Below are 15,789 nucleotides of genomic sequence, written 5' to 3'. Positions count from 1 at the left end.
TGAACTTTGCTATGAAAGCATGGTGGCTCTTCTTTTACTGCTTTGTGTGAAAATAGTTGAGTGGAATTGAGTATTTAGTCCAGGTTAACATTGTAATGGTTTTTCCACTCTCGGAGTGGTTGGCGTTAGGAAGGGCATCCAGCTGTAGAAACTCTGCCAGATCAGATTGGAGCCTGGTGTAGCCATCTGGTTTCACCAGTCCTCAGTCAAATCGTCCAACCCATGCTAACATGGAAAGCGGACGTTAAACGATGATGATGATGATATGAATGGAATGAGTCTATATACAGTATCACATTATTATCTTGTTTTTATTTGTGAGATCAAGAAAGTTAATCATACCATTTTTTCTTCCCACTCTCTTTTGGTTTAACCTTTTCTCAAAAGTACCATATATTGTCAGTTCACAGAACTTTTTTTACCTAGTATTTCTTTATTCATTCTCATCACCTCAATATTGCAGCTGTCTCATGCACCACATCTCTATCAGTGCAGCTGTCTGACGTGCACAAGGCTATGTCAGTGTAGCTGTGTATCCTGCATACATGCACACCATGTGTCCATTAATTAGAGCAGCTGTTTCCCCAGCATACATGTACACTGCGTGTATGGCTGTCTCTTCTGCACACATGTACAGCATCCGTCTGTATCAATGCAACTGTCTTTCCTTCATACATGTAAACCACTCGACCATTATTTCAGTGGTCTTTCTTGCGAGTATTCATCACATGGCTACATTAGTGTAACTAATCTACCCCCACCACACACAAACACATACATGCACACCACATTCCCACATCAATGCACCCAATAAACCATATCCCAGTTACTACATGGCCTTTCTGCTCACAACACACACAAACACACCCACCTCTTCCAGTTTTTCTTCATCTAAAGATTGAAATCTTTAATTGTTAACAGCAGAGGTAACAGCTTCTTCTTCTTCTTCCAGCCCATATTGATCCAATCAGCTACACTTCCTCTAGCTGCCCATTTCCAGCATTAATTATTTCAATTAGCATAACATATTTGTACAACTGTACAACTCAAAGTGAGTCACTTTAACTTTCCTATATAACTCCTTAGCATTTGGTAAATCTACAGATATGGTTCTTTGTAAGTCTGCCAGAAATCTCACCACATCTTTCATGTACCTTTGCCAGTAGAAGCTATGTTAAACTTGGATGACACAAGGATTTTTCACGTAGAGTAATAGTCGACTGCACTGATGCATTAAAAATTCTGGTCCAGCATACCTGTAAGAATGTCTTCAACAGTTATGAATTCACAACCCATGTTTTGCCAGGCTAGTACCCTATCCATTTGGCCAGTGTCTGTTTCCGACAGTTGTTCTTCCATTCCATATGTAACCGCACTTAACCTTCCAGTCCTATACCTAGAGACAGCTTCTACATGGTCACATGACATACTAGAAATAACAGTCAAATCACTCCTCAAATTACATCCATCAACATATAAAAATCAGATGCATTGGATAATGTAGTTTGAGATGTAACATGCAATGTAGCTGAAAATATTAGGAAGAGGAAAACAAAAGATGGGATGTTCATGAATGGAATGCTTTTTGATCAGTTTTTTTTTTTTTCATGGTTGACTTGACACCAGCAATAACAGCGTTACTTGCAAGAAAGTTGCTAATATATAGTTCTAGATCAGGGATGGGTGACCTTTTCTGAGAAGTGGGCCAAATGACTCATCATCAGGTGGACCATACTACTAGGAAAATTCTAGGTAATTTTATATTAGGCGTAACATTCAGGAAGTTTTGCAGGTCACAGGATTCATTGAGGCAAATTTTCTATGACCAGATACTCTTCCTGTCACCAATCCTAACCCTTTCCCAAATAAGGTAGTGTTTTCCCCTTTACTGAACATGTTTTTCGTGGAAGACTGGAAACAGATGGCACCACTCCTTTGACTGTGACGATCACTTACAACTGCCACACAATGCCAAAACGAAAAGATGCACACACTCATACGCACATATATTTACATATGGTTGGTTTCAGTTTCCATCTACCACATCCACTCACAAGGCTTTAGTTGTAGGCCTGAGGCTATAGAAGCTACTTGCCCAAGGTGTCTGAAAAAATAAAAAGACTAGATGGTCATAACTGGAACATTTTCAACTATAGGTCTACAGGTTTGACCTTAGACTCAATGGCAAAACAGTAACTACACCTGCAGCAAGCAATTGCATAATAATGCTTACAGCAAAGTATAATACTATATGTATGTATGCATGCATATCTACCCCCCCCCCCCCCCCCACACACACACAAGTAAGCACATAATTGCAAAACTAAGTGGGAAAAACATAATACAAAACTCTCTCACGAATGAGAATGTGAAACTAACAGTTTTCTGATAATTTTGCCCTTTTAATAAAAGTATATATATCAATAGAATAAGTATTAGGCTGACAAAGAATAAGTCCTGGGGTCGATTTGCTTGATTAAAAGCGGTGCCCCAGCATGGCTGCAGTCAAATGACTGAAACAAATAAAAGTATGTATATATATATATATATATATATATATATATATATATATATATATATAAATGATATATATGTATGGATGTATGATATGTATGTATGTGCGTGTATATATCTATATATGTATATATTTCTTTCTCTTGTTTATTGCTTCATCTCTCTGAAAGATACTGGATGCTGTCAAAATTGGCTAGTACTTTAAACATTGTCAGGTTGACCTATCTAAATGTAGTCAGCCTTCCTTTTCCAATCAGGCTTCCTCATCATCACCACCACACCACACACACACCAGATGAACAACAGCCACAATAGCAGCCTTTGTAGTTCGTTTCTTCTTTCTGTATTCCGAAACCTTTCCAACATAATACAGTATTTTACATCATTGTTGGCAGCAACATCATTTTAATATCATCAGTTTTTCCTCCAAACTAGATATGCTGCATGACGTATTTATGAGAGCTGTATAACTTTAGACATTTATCATATACTACTGAGACTTGCGGAAATTACGTGTTTTAAGTATTCTTTTCTCTTGATTCTATGCAATAGACTTATACATCTTCATAACACTATTTCAATATCATATCTTTTATCTTTCACTTGTGTTAATTCTTGGACTGTGGACATGCTGGGAGCGCTGCCTTGAAATGTTTGGTTCAGGGGTTCTCAATCATTTTTTTTTTTTATCTATGGACCTCTTCGGTTACTTTTTTTATTCTAGTGGACCCGAATAACCATTCGATGTTTAAAAACTAGTTTTATAGAAACTACCTTCAAAATTCCTATTTTGTTTTTCACACATTGTGGTGGCGTGCGTGGGTCATTACCATGTGGTGCAAAAAAGTTTGCCTTTCCTGATTGTAGATTGCAAAAAAGAAAAAAAAAATGATAGTTATTAGGTTCATTTACCAACTATACCAAAAAAATTATTCTTTCTCTTTTCATCTCGGAAAATGCTTTTGCTTTTCTTTTCTTTTTTTCTTTGTTAATCTTTGCTTAAGTAAAACACTTTTTAGCATGGTAGGATATTCTGACTGTAAAGCGAGAATAAAATTTGCAGTGCAAAATAGTTCCCAGTTGTGTAAAGAATTAGAAACTGGAATACTTTCTTTGCTGGGTTATTATCTGCCGCTCCTCGAAAGGAAAAGTGTTTGCCTTGTCCAGAAGCGAAGGTGAAAGTGTTTTCTTTTTCCTCGAAAGTGTTTAAATAGAAAATGAAATTATCAAGTGTTTTGTAAAGAAAATGAAATTACTTTGGGCTGAAAGCATTCAATAATGATAGTGAAGAGTAGAACATACTGGCTAAGTGCTGTAAAGCAGTGCTACTCAAAGTGGTGGTCCGTGGACTGGTGCCGGTACACGGTGAGTTTCCAGAAAAGAAAGAAACATTATAAAACGCTTATGTAATATTGTGTTATTTGTTTACAAAATAAATATAAGATAAAAAATAAAATAGTCAACTTTTATTATATTCATTATATATATATTATTTCTGGTATAAATTAATATTACTAAGAAATATTACTGGTCTCTGGCACTTTGGAAAAAAAAAAAACTGCTGGTACGCCACATCAGATAGTTTGAGAAGAACTGTTGTAAAGCGTTTGATGAGATGAATGCATACTGATTCACAGGCACTTTAAGGTGACCTCGGCTGCCTCCACAGCTAATCTGATGGCCTGCAAACCCTTTGCATCCAACCTGAGTGCAAAGTGGCTGAGCATTTCACAGATACTTGTACTGGCTCTCTGTAGTCTTGAGTTCAAAACCTGTCGAGGCCAACTTCACCTTTCATACTTTTGGGGTCAATAGTCTACTGAAAAAATTGTCAGGAAGTAGGGGTTACATCTTAAGTTAACAAAAAAGTAAATGTTAAATTTTTGTGGTGGGAAGTACAAGTGTGCCCATGTGTGTGTATGTAATATATATATATGCATATATGTGTGTGTGTATAAATATATATATACACATTTTGCCTTATACATTTTATATATATATATATGTGTGTGTGTGTTATTTTTCTTTATAAACTTTCTTTTCTTGGTGACTGACTCATGTTATTCTCTTATCAAAAATCAATTACATAAAAAGATGTCACTCTCTGAAACTCCGAGTAGAAACAGTATTCCCAGCACATATGCATGCACACACACATACACACACACACATATACACACACATACATGTGTGTGCGTGCACACAATTTACGACCTGCCAGATGGAATGGGAGAATTTCGTCATTGTTATATGCAGAGGAAGAAAAGCTTGTTTCTAAAAGGATGACGATGACAGTGGTGGTATCAGCAGTGGTTGTGATGGTCGGTTGGTGTGTAGGGGTGTTGGGTGGAGTACCTGGTAGGTATTATTGATACATAGATTTAAGTTTCAAGGTTGTGATCCAATTCTCTGCTCCTTTCTTTGTATTCTTTCTCCTCCTCTTCCTCTTTGTGTGCCTTTTTTTTTTTTACTTTTGCTTTTCTTCATAAATTTATTGTGGTAGTGATGATGATGATGTTATTGCTGATGGTGGATGTCAAAATTGTGGGTGATTAATTATGGTAATGAGAGATTTACTATAAACGAGGTTAAACGATACATGTTCACGAACACTCACACACACACACACACACACACACACACAGACACACAGAAGCACATGTATACAGTAATACACAAACATGAACACACACACACACACACACACACATGTATGCATGCACTTACGCATGCACGCACACAGCAAATATCCTGAGTCCGAAACTTTTGATTCTGTTACTGTAGTAACTCTGGGGATATTCTAAGCCAAAGGAAACATGACCATCAGTGAGCTGTCTCGATTACCACTGCCGCCGCCACCACCACCATGTCCCAACTACTGCCATCTCTACCGTCTGCTCCTTCCTTTCCCACCTCACTTCTCTGCGAAAGGATATCTCTTTCTTTAACTCTGGTATCAGCTAATAGGATCTGTGATGCGTGTTCTTAATGTACAAACGACTCGCTGTGATGACAAAGCAAGACTACTAGGGCGTCTGGGGTGGCAATAGCAATGGGATGAAGTAAGCCAGCGCGCATAAACACACACACACACACACACATGTACGCACTCATGCTTCTTACATACACACACTTCAGTCTTTCTCTTTGCACAAAGAATGCAAATTTTGTTAAGAAAGAAATTGAGCTCGGGGATAGTTTGTTTTTCAAGGAAAGGGACAAAAAGAAAAAGAAATGGAAAGAATAATGAAATGAAATAAGGGCTAAGTAAAATTAATAAAGACCCCCCCCCCCCCAACTCTGTTTCTTAGGGAGCACACCATCTGCATAGCTCACATACGCATGATTTTTATGGCAATATTAATCTACTTAAAAATTTGTGGCATTAAGATTTACTTATCTTTGGTGTCGAGAGTTAATATTTTCATTGTAAGTTTGCTGTTCTCTTATTAAAGAACCCTTGAACATTTTTGATGAGTAATTAGGAAAATATATAATCACCTAATTAAAATTCTTTATTTGGAGTCAGATGTAGAAACCATTATAAAAATGAAAAATTAAGTTATACCTACTCTGTTCTTAGCTTTTTTTTTTTTTTTATATAAAACCTTCCCTGTTCAGATTTGATTAGTCAAAAGACACATGCCAGCTCTTGAATCACTAACTACTCGCCATGTTGTTTCTTTTAGTGGAGTTGCAATATCAAATATTACCCTGGGAATGGTTAAAAAAGGAAATCTAATTATTATTATTAGGTGGCAAGCTGGATAGAATGGTTAGCAGCATCTCTTTGGCTTTATGTTCTGGGTTCAAATCCGACTGAGATTGACTTTCTCTTTCATCCGAGAACAATGCCAGCAGCAGCAGCAGCTGACCATTGAAAACCAAGCCTGACGGTGCCGGCTACAGTGGTTTGGTCACATCTGCAAGGATGAGCACCGAAAGACTACCACACCAACTTCTGCGGCGACAGTGACCCACACACTGGAGAATCCAGTGCAGCACACCAAAGAAGACATAGTTGAAACAAATTGAAGAAGAATCTGTTTATATGCAAGCATGGTTGTTAAGGAGTTTGTTTCCCAACTATGCGGTCTCAGGTTTAGTCCCACTGTATGCCACCTTGGGCAAACGTCTACTATAGCCCCAGACTGACCAAAGCCTTTTAAGTGGATTTAGCAGACAGGAACTAAAAGAAGCCCATCATATGTGTGTGTGTGTGTGCATTGGGCCTCACAGAGGCAATGATCTAGACTTTTGGCATTATGTTGTGCTTGAAGAAGGACCCATCAAGCCGAGCAAAATCGCAATCATGGCAGATACTGGTGTCACGCAAATGGTACCCATGCTGGTGGCACATAAAAGAATCCATTACACACTCAAAGTGGTTGGCGTTAGGAAAGGCATCCAACCATAGAAAAGCATGCCAAATCAGCCTGGTGCAGCCTTCCAGCGTGCCAGCCGAGTAGTTTGTTTCTGTCTGTTTTGTTTTAGAATGGTTTCAGTGAAGAATTTTCTCAAATGTAAGCTTGCTTAAACAACCACATGGTTTTGGGTTCATTTTCAGTGCACAGCACCTTGGGCAAGTGTCTTCTGCTGTAACCCTGGGCTGACCAATGCCTTGTGAGTGAATCTGGTAGATGGAAACTGTGTGGAATCTCGTGTGTGTGTGTGTGTGTTTGTATTTGTTTCACCACCTGACTGCTGGTGTTGGTTTATTTAGTCCTCTCACTGCCATAACATAACAGTTCAGTGAGAGGGCTCGATAGACTAAGTACCATAGTTTAAAGAAAAAAATATTGGGGTCAGTTTGTTTCACTAAACACTTTAAGACAATACCTTACCGTGGCTGCAGTCCAGTGACTGAAGCATGTAAAAGATGAAAATATGATTTGCAATATGATATATGTGTTGAATAATTATTTTGTAAGCTGAGCATTGCTCAGAATACCAAGATATGATGTCTACTCTTGAATGTAAGTAATGTTTATGGGGGTGGGACTGGATGGTGACAGATGATTATGATGCATAGGAGAGCTATGGGAAACATTAAACAGAACAGAAGACCGTAGCAGGTTATACCTCTCACATGAGTCAGCAAGGTAGTTCTGTGTAATTGCTCACTCTGCGAGAGGCAGCTGCCAGATTTCTCCCAAATCGCTTTGTGTCGTTTTTGAAAGAAAATGTAGGGAACCTTGAATAAATGCTTTGTCCTTAGATACATTAGTTGAAAGAAAGGAGGGAGGATCATGGTTGGAAACATTGTGATCATAAGTCTGGTTGGTTTGACCTCGCACCAAACAACACAGAATTGATATACATACACTATATATATATATATATATATATATAGTAGAATAATAAGTTCTTGGTTCAGTATTATATATATTTGTATTTGAAAGAATATATAAAGGGATAATTTTGATTTTAATAATAATGTTTACAGTGAGTAACTCACTGTAAACATTATTATTAAGATTAAAATAAAAATTGTCCCTTCAAAAAAGCCATCTCTACTCATTCTTTCAAATATATATGTATACACACACACACACACACACACACACACATAAACATATACATACAGGTATGTTGATACAAACAGAAACAAAATAGAACTCAAAATATGAGTGTGTGTGTGTATATATATATATATATATATATATATATATATATATATATATACATACATATATCATCATCATCATCATCATCATCGTTTAACGTCCGCTTTCCATGCTAGCATGGGTTGGACGACTTGACTGAGGACTGGTCAAACCGGATGGCAACACCAGACTCCAATCTAAATTTGGCAGAGTTTCTACAGCTGGATGCCCTTCCTTACGCCAACCACTCAGAGAGTATATATAAGATCCAAGTAAGAAGACAAAGAAAGACTTAAACACATCTTTAATGACTAGTTACAATTGTTTCTGTACCAACTCTGCTTTCAACCCTACCCTTTTTGCCCCCTCAGGACCTCACACACACATTAATATATATATATATATATATATATATATATATATGCTAATGTGTGTGTGTAAGGTCAATGCTAATCTTAGACATATCCAGCATTCAATACCACTATCATAAATTAATGCCAATTATTCTGATAGAAAAGCAATTATGTTAGTGCAACAGAACTTAATGCTAATTAGTATGGTACTTCGCAGTTATGAGTTTAAATCCCAAGTTAATAAAATGAATATTAAGATTAAAAAAAAAAGTCATGTTTCCTTAAGGTTGGGCAGTGGCAGAGGAGGGGATAAAGTTCTGTATGGCATTTAATTATGCATGTTTACATTCTGAATTGCAATTTTTCTGTGGCCTGACATTACCTTTCACCCTTCTGGGTTAATAAAATAAGCAGCCGTAACATGTTGATGTTGATTAAAGTGACTACATCCTCCCATAAATATTTTTAGCCTTGTATTAAGAGATGGAAAATTATTTGACTGTGGGTAGCAGAATTGATCAATAAAGGAAAATGTGCAGCGTTATGCTTGTTGCAAATCATTACCTCCTCTTTAGGGTAGGTGTGAAAGGCTGGATCTGGTCACTTAGAACATAAAACCAATAAAATATTTGGGTCTGATATGGCTGGTTTAAATGCTAAAGGATTAAAACTACTAATACTCTTTCAAAGCTTTCAACTGCTGAGCTTTAACCATGTTGAGAACGAGGCATTGCTGTCTTGGCAAAACATGTGTTCTTTTGTATTACGTTACTTCTTGGTGAAACTGGGTCTTTTTCCTGCTTCATTTTCAGCCTGATACAAATATCTCTTCTTAACCAACTTGCCCCTTTTAATTTCTCTCACTAGCACCAGATCGATCCTTTAGGATTTAAACTTGCAATATCTGGCCCAAATATTCTATTTGTTTTATGCTCAAACCAGCCAGATCTAGTCTCTCACACTTACCCTGCAATGGCATTCTAAAAATAATCACGTCATCAAAATCTTGAAGCTACAAGATGATACATATTTAATTCAAAGTGAACAAATAGATATATTTGAAGGAGTAATCTGAATGCTAAAGGGTTAAATTAAAGCTTAGTGCAGATGCTGGGCTTCCATACAAGATCCCACTCTCAGAAGTTTTACTCTGAAGCTGGTGACCCGATTAAACCTCCAAGCATCTGAATGACAGGGCCATGCCACAGCAACCACCGTAGTAAGTATATTGGGGAATGTGACCTCATAGAGGATTAAGAGGCCACTTATGGCAACACTTCTCGTAATGAAGGACAGCATATAATGTTTGGTGTAAACAGAGTTCTTGTATAGAATACAGTGCAGATGTTGGAAAGGTGAGTGGCTGCTGGAGTCTTAGATATATTATCCAATATTATATACCTATGCAAGAGCAGACATCTCGGTTGGGTGAACTGTTTAATACTCAGCTCATAGAATATCTGTTTAACAGATGAGATAAAAATATGTCTTCCATCTTACAGATAATTCCTTGCCAAAATCATTCTTTAACATTGTAGAACGGATACAATAAGGATTTCCTATGGAAGCACAGTTTCTTGGATTTATAGGAGAGGTGATGTGGGGTGAAGTGAAATTGGCAAGAAAATTAAGTTGATAAAAACTACTGCAAGCTTTTCACATATCTAGCCTGTAATACTTGGCATATTGCAGGTTTCTTTGGTTGTTCAACAACTTTTATAATTATCATCATCATCATCATCACTATTGTGTAATCAGAATCACGTCTTGCTTGAATTTTTTGAAGATAATTACTGTTTATTATAGTAGGAGTAGAAAAGACAGTGAGAGGACACAGCGTGCTAAATGACTAATCTGAACAGTTTTTGTTAGGGTTTATCAATCAAATGGATGTCAAACATGTTATTTTTAATTTATCCTTATTGATTCTTGAATGATGAGCATTAAGCTGACCTTCATAGTTTTGTTCATTCAGAACTGCTAATCCCGCTAGACAGTTCATCAAGTTGTCATTAAGTCTTAACTAACGAGCTGTGTTTTGACAGGTTGTTGGCAAGTGGATGTGACAACGGTGTAAAAACAAACCAAAAAACCCAGGCTATATAGATGTTAAGAGTGACAAGTTTAGCATTTCATGATTCCAAGCTTTTTAATCAAGACCAAATTAGTCTTGTGGAATCAATACAATAAATACAAAATAAAAATCTTGAGATTTGAACAATTGACTTGCTTACAAAATAGATTCTTTTCACACTAAAACAGAAAGTTATTTTATAAATTGTGGTGGTCACTATGGTGCAGTAATAAGTTGTATATACTCTTTTACTTGTTTCAGTCGTTTGACTGCAGCCATGCTGGAGCACCACCTTTAGTCGAACAAATCGACCCCAAGACTTATTCTTTGTAAGCCTAGTACTTATTCTATCGGTCTCTTTTGCCGAACCGCTAAGTTACGGGGACGTAAACACACCAGCATCGGTTGTCAAGTGATGTTGGGGGGACAAACACAGACACACAAATGCATACACACACACACACACACACACACACACACACACACACACACACACACACACACATACATATGTACGACGGGCTTCTCTTCAGTTTCCGTCTGGCCTTAGTGAACTATTTATTACCTTCCTTGACAACAGGAAGGGCATCCAGCCTTAGAAAACCTGCCTCAATGACTTCTGTCTGACTCATGCAAGCATAGAAAAATGGACATTAAAATGATTGTGTGTGTTTGTGTGTGTATTGTTGACATAAGAATTTTATAAACTTTTGAGAGAATGTAAAATAATTCTTTTTGAAACAGTGGATCTCAAAAGCACACAGAGCTATAAATATTATTCATAGCTTTATGTGGTTTGAGATCCATTGTTCCCAAAAAAGAATTTCATACACACACACACACACACACACACACACACACACACACACACACGTATGTATGTATGTATGTTATGCAAGTTCCCTCATAGTTTCAGTCTACCAAATTCCACTCACAAGCCATTGATCAATCCAAGATTATTGTAGAAGGTACAATGGCTTCAATGCCATTCAGTGGGAATAAACTCAAAACCACATAATCATGAAGCAAACCTTTCCAATTCCAACCATGCAATCATATTTAAGTAAACAAAACATGTTTCAGTTGTCAGTTTATTGTTTTTTTTTTTTTTATATGTTTATTAATTCCTTTAGGGCTGATTTCAACCTCTGTAAATCCCTACAAACTTTTCTTTAAATCTCGTTTCTGATCATCTCTATAATTTACCTGACACACTGCACAGAAGTGACCAATGGTAAAGGAGCCTCTTCACGGTCAGCTGTCATGTTGACCATGAATAGCAGCCAAACATTCCTTAATTCACACTGCACCATCTTAAGAAAAAAAAAAGAAAGATGAAGGATGTCATCTAATACTACTCCAGATAATAGAGAAACCCAATTCCAGGAGGTAAAAAATGAAAGGATGTTCATGGTTGTAGTGCATTTGATAAGAGTTAACTTGAAACTCAAACAGCAATTAAGGATCAGCACATAAGTCATTTAATAGAAACACATGACTTAGTGGTTAGAGTGTTGGACTCAAGATTGTAGGATTGTGGTTTCGATACCTGGCCCAGGCAATGCGTTGTGTTCTTGAGCAAAGCACTTCATTTCACATTGCTCCAGTCCACTCAGCTGGCAAAAATGAGTAATCCTGTGAAGGACTGGCATCCCATCCAGGGAGGAATATTTTTATGCCAGAGAAACCAGGAAACCAGCTCTATGCTTCTTATGGAGTCATGCGGACTAACCATGTAAGTTTAATACTTGGGATTAATAATCCAGTTCTATCTGGTACCCTATTCCCCCAAAATACTGTCCTACTTCACTAATTAATACATTGCTAATTTAACAGCTTAATTATAGCTCCCCTTATTTGTTTAACCCATATTAACATGTATAAATGTTGTAATTCTGTAATCATTTATGTTCTCTGTTGCATGCAACATCTTCATTTTAATTTACATTGCTTTTTTTAATTTTCTTCTTCATCTGTTTTTTTGTCATTATGCTTTTAGTTTTTATCAGTCATGTGATTTGTTTGTGACAGGTGAGGGTGGTGATTACATCTTTTTTGGTTAACCCCTTCAAATAACAGTAACCCCTTTAACTAAAGGTAAACATTTGGTATTAGTAGTTTTGCACTCTTAAATTAAAATTCCCTTTTGTGAATGCCCCAAGGAATGATTATATCAACACTAAAAGTTACACCAGTGGTTGTCATTCACCTAAAACAAGTTTCACAGCAGGTTTAAGTATGTTTGCAAACACATATCAGATGCTGTGAGGTGTGATATATAATTAGCATAGCTGTTTTATATATTTTTAAAGTTGTGTAATCTCTTAGTTAAACTTTTCTCTCTCTCTCTCTTATGAGGGTCACAGCAAGTTAAGTGTATAGAGTCACAGCAGTTTTAGTGGATATGGCATTATTGTGCCAGCTGGAGCATCACTGGTTCCTATCCTATTGCCTGCACATTGCAGTCTCTGGCAACAGTACTCCGCTTTTATTTAGCTGTAGTAAACATTGAGGCACTGGAGGAAGCACTAAGACTTCACTCCTTGACAGTTGCTGTTTAATCCGAGGTCAACCCTGATGGAGTAGAAATGTAATCAAAGGTATTTCATCCATGGTCTTCTCTTTACTTCGGGTTATGTAGGACAACATTATCTAATGTTTTTTTTACATTTTCCAAGACTGAGAGTGTGATTTGAGAGATAGAGAGATTTGATTGCTATTTTTAATAGGCCATGCACTCACACAGAAGTTCCCCTGGTAGTGCAACCAATGATGTCCTAATAATCCTCTCGATTAGGGAGTACTTAGTTTTATTCCTGGTAGCACAGGTGAGATAGTTCTAATAAGTAAATTAGGTCCTCTCTAACATTGACTTTTGGGTTCAAAATAAAAGACTGGGAGAAATTATGAACAGCATTCACTGCCAATAATAAGTTTCGAACTCCTGGGTTAAGGGTCAGTAATCGCTTAAAATTGTGTAAAAGCAATTATTTCCTGTAGTTTGGGGTTTTTTTTTCCTTCCTCTTTTTCTTTCTGTTTCATTTCATGCCTTCAATTAATTCTCTGATTGTCTGTTATGTATGTCTTTCTTTTCTTTTCTAATTAACTATATTTTCTTTACCTGTCTTCATTACAGAAATATGCCAGCTCTCCTAACTAATTATTTTCCTATACAGTACAAGTATACCCGACCAATTAGAAGAAATTATTTCTAGCTTGATTACACCACATTTTTTATTTTAAATTTTCCCTTTCAGAGTTTATGGTCTAAGCTGGGATATGCAGCACAATGCCAGGTAGACTGCGCCATTTTGCTCCTTTTTCTTTGCCCCTTCTTTCTTCCTGTCAGTATTTCTACTCACCAAATACTAATAGAATTCTGTATGGTTTCACACCGACTTCCATGCTCATGCATCATGTTAAAGCTGTTAGTTTGTGTACCTACCACTGTAACTACATAAAACCCATAAAGGGCCAGTTCACTATAGTTATGGGCCCAAATAATTGTTGACATCGTTTGCTAATTTCTGTCCTTGGAAAACCTAGCATGTTGGTTTATGTGCCCAGAATTCGCAGAATTTGATGTTATTTCTGACTGTTGTCCCTTCTCCCTCAGAGTGACACATATTTCAAAAAGTTACTATTTTGGTTGATTGCTCATTTTTTTGTTTGTTTGTTTGTTTTGTATTCTTAAAACATATTTCCCCCAATTAAAATGAAATAAAACCTAATAAATGCCAATTATCAACTTGAATGTGTACATATGAAAGTATGGTTGTGAGTTGTCATCTTTAATGACCATTGATGTGGAATTCTTGAGTCTAACAAGTGGGAGGCATGGATTCGACTGAGATATCATTCATCATTTGGTGATATTTTGATGTGAATTTCTTCTGATCTGTTTTCAGCTTGACTTCTACTTAATTCTGAAACCTAACTTTGAGAGATAGATAGGCTTACTACATACTGAACCCTCATTATTTTCATTCTTTCCTCCCTCAAATAGAAAAGCGATTATGAAATCCTATTTCTGAAGACCATATCTTTGTTCCCAAATACTTTCTACTGTTGGGATATACATCCTTTTCTAAAGAGCAACAATTCTATAATTGTCCCATTTTTATCTAGTGATCTTTTAGCCATTGATCTGTTTACCTGTAACATCGACTTCTTTGATGGTGTATTGATATCCGGTATAGACTGAGTATTACAGGTGTTAATTTACTATATCGTTATTCATACTTGAGTAACAGTTGTCTAATTTATTTCTATGCCAGCTCACCCATATTTGATTAAGGCCTTGCAATTGGAGGCAAACGATATTAAGTTTCAGGATGTTCGTATCGAGGTTGAAGGTATTTTCACTGTCCTCAACTCCTCTATCTCTTAAGGTTTACAAATTTTAAAATGTCCACAAGAGTTTCATGTTTTCTTAGAAAGAGAGAGATTTGAGAAATAAAGACATAATAGAATGTTACTCTTCCTCACTATGTTTTACTTTGTGAGTATGCAGCCCTATTATCTTTGGAGTTTTATTTCTGTTATATTTTATTTTTAAATTTTCTGAGAACTGCATGTAGAGTTTTTTTTTTATTTTAGTTATATCCATTTCTGGCTGATATCAGGAAATTGCATCATCATCATCATCATCATCATGCTTCCCTTTCTTTATTCTTGTATGGGTTGGACAAGTCTTCTCCAGCACTGCATCTTGTCATTTGTTGTGTCCTTTATAATCTCCTTTGTAAGGCCCATCCTTCTCAGACCGGCTTTCATCACCTCTATCCTCACCCCTTGGTCTTCCTCTTCCAAAGTTCACTCATCTTGGATTGTTTGATTCTTATTTACTCAACTGTCATCCCCTATATGCATCTCATTTCTATATTAGTACAGTATCCTGTCTTGCACACTGTATTCCTCTTATTTTCAGTTTTGGTTTCAGCTCATTCGTAGACATTAATGTTACACATCCTACAGAGTTTTCTCACCTCATTTTCTTCCAGTCTTTGCTCACCTCCACATGTTATATCTATGTTTCACTACCATGCAACATTCTACTTCATGCTATCACACAATCTGCCCTTCACTCAGAGAGTGAGTGAGCATCTTTTCTGCTAGTAGAGGAGCACCCTAAAATTTTCTACTCCATTTTTAATTCTGTTGCTTTTGGAACACTCTTCTTCACTGCAAATTAAGTCACCTAGTTAACAAAACTATTACCTTGTTCTAGGGAGCCCTTTGA

The 15,789-nt window shown here is 36.7% G+C and overlaps 1 protein-coding gene across 2 annotated transcripts in view; it reads left to right on the top strand.

The window, feature by feature from the left end:
- Nucleotides 1–15,789, top strand: part of LOC106870814 (MOB kinase activator 3B) — a 65,733-nt gene that overhangs the window by 14,896 nt on the left and 35,048 nt on the right. The window contains exon 2 of one of the 2 annotated variants that reach the window (XM_014917033.3): nt 13,805–13,843. The exons of the other annotated variant lie outside the window; for it this stretch is intronic. Coding sequence (XP_014772519.1) covers nt 13,805–13,843 — 39 coding nt within the window. The remainder of the gene's footprint in view (nt 1–13,804; nt 13,844–15,789) is intronic. 2 annotated transcript variants of the gene reach the window in all.

Source organism: Octopus bimaculoides, chromosome 15 (genome assembly GCF_046866305.1).
Source record: "Octopus bimaculoides isolate indiv1 chromosome 15, ASM4686630v1, whole genome shotgun sequence".
NCBI classification, from domain to species: Eukaryota; Metazoa; Mollusca; class Cephalopoda; order Octopoda; family Octopodidae; genus Octopus; species Octopus bimaculoides.
Note: the sequence above shows the minus strand (reverse complement) of the source record. Positions and strands in the feature narration are given on the sequence as shown.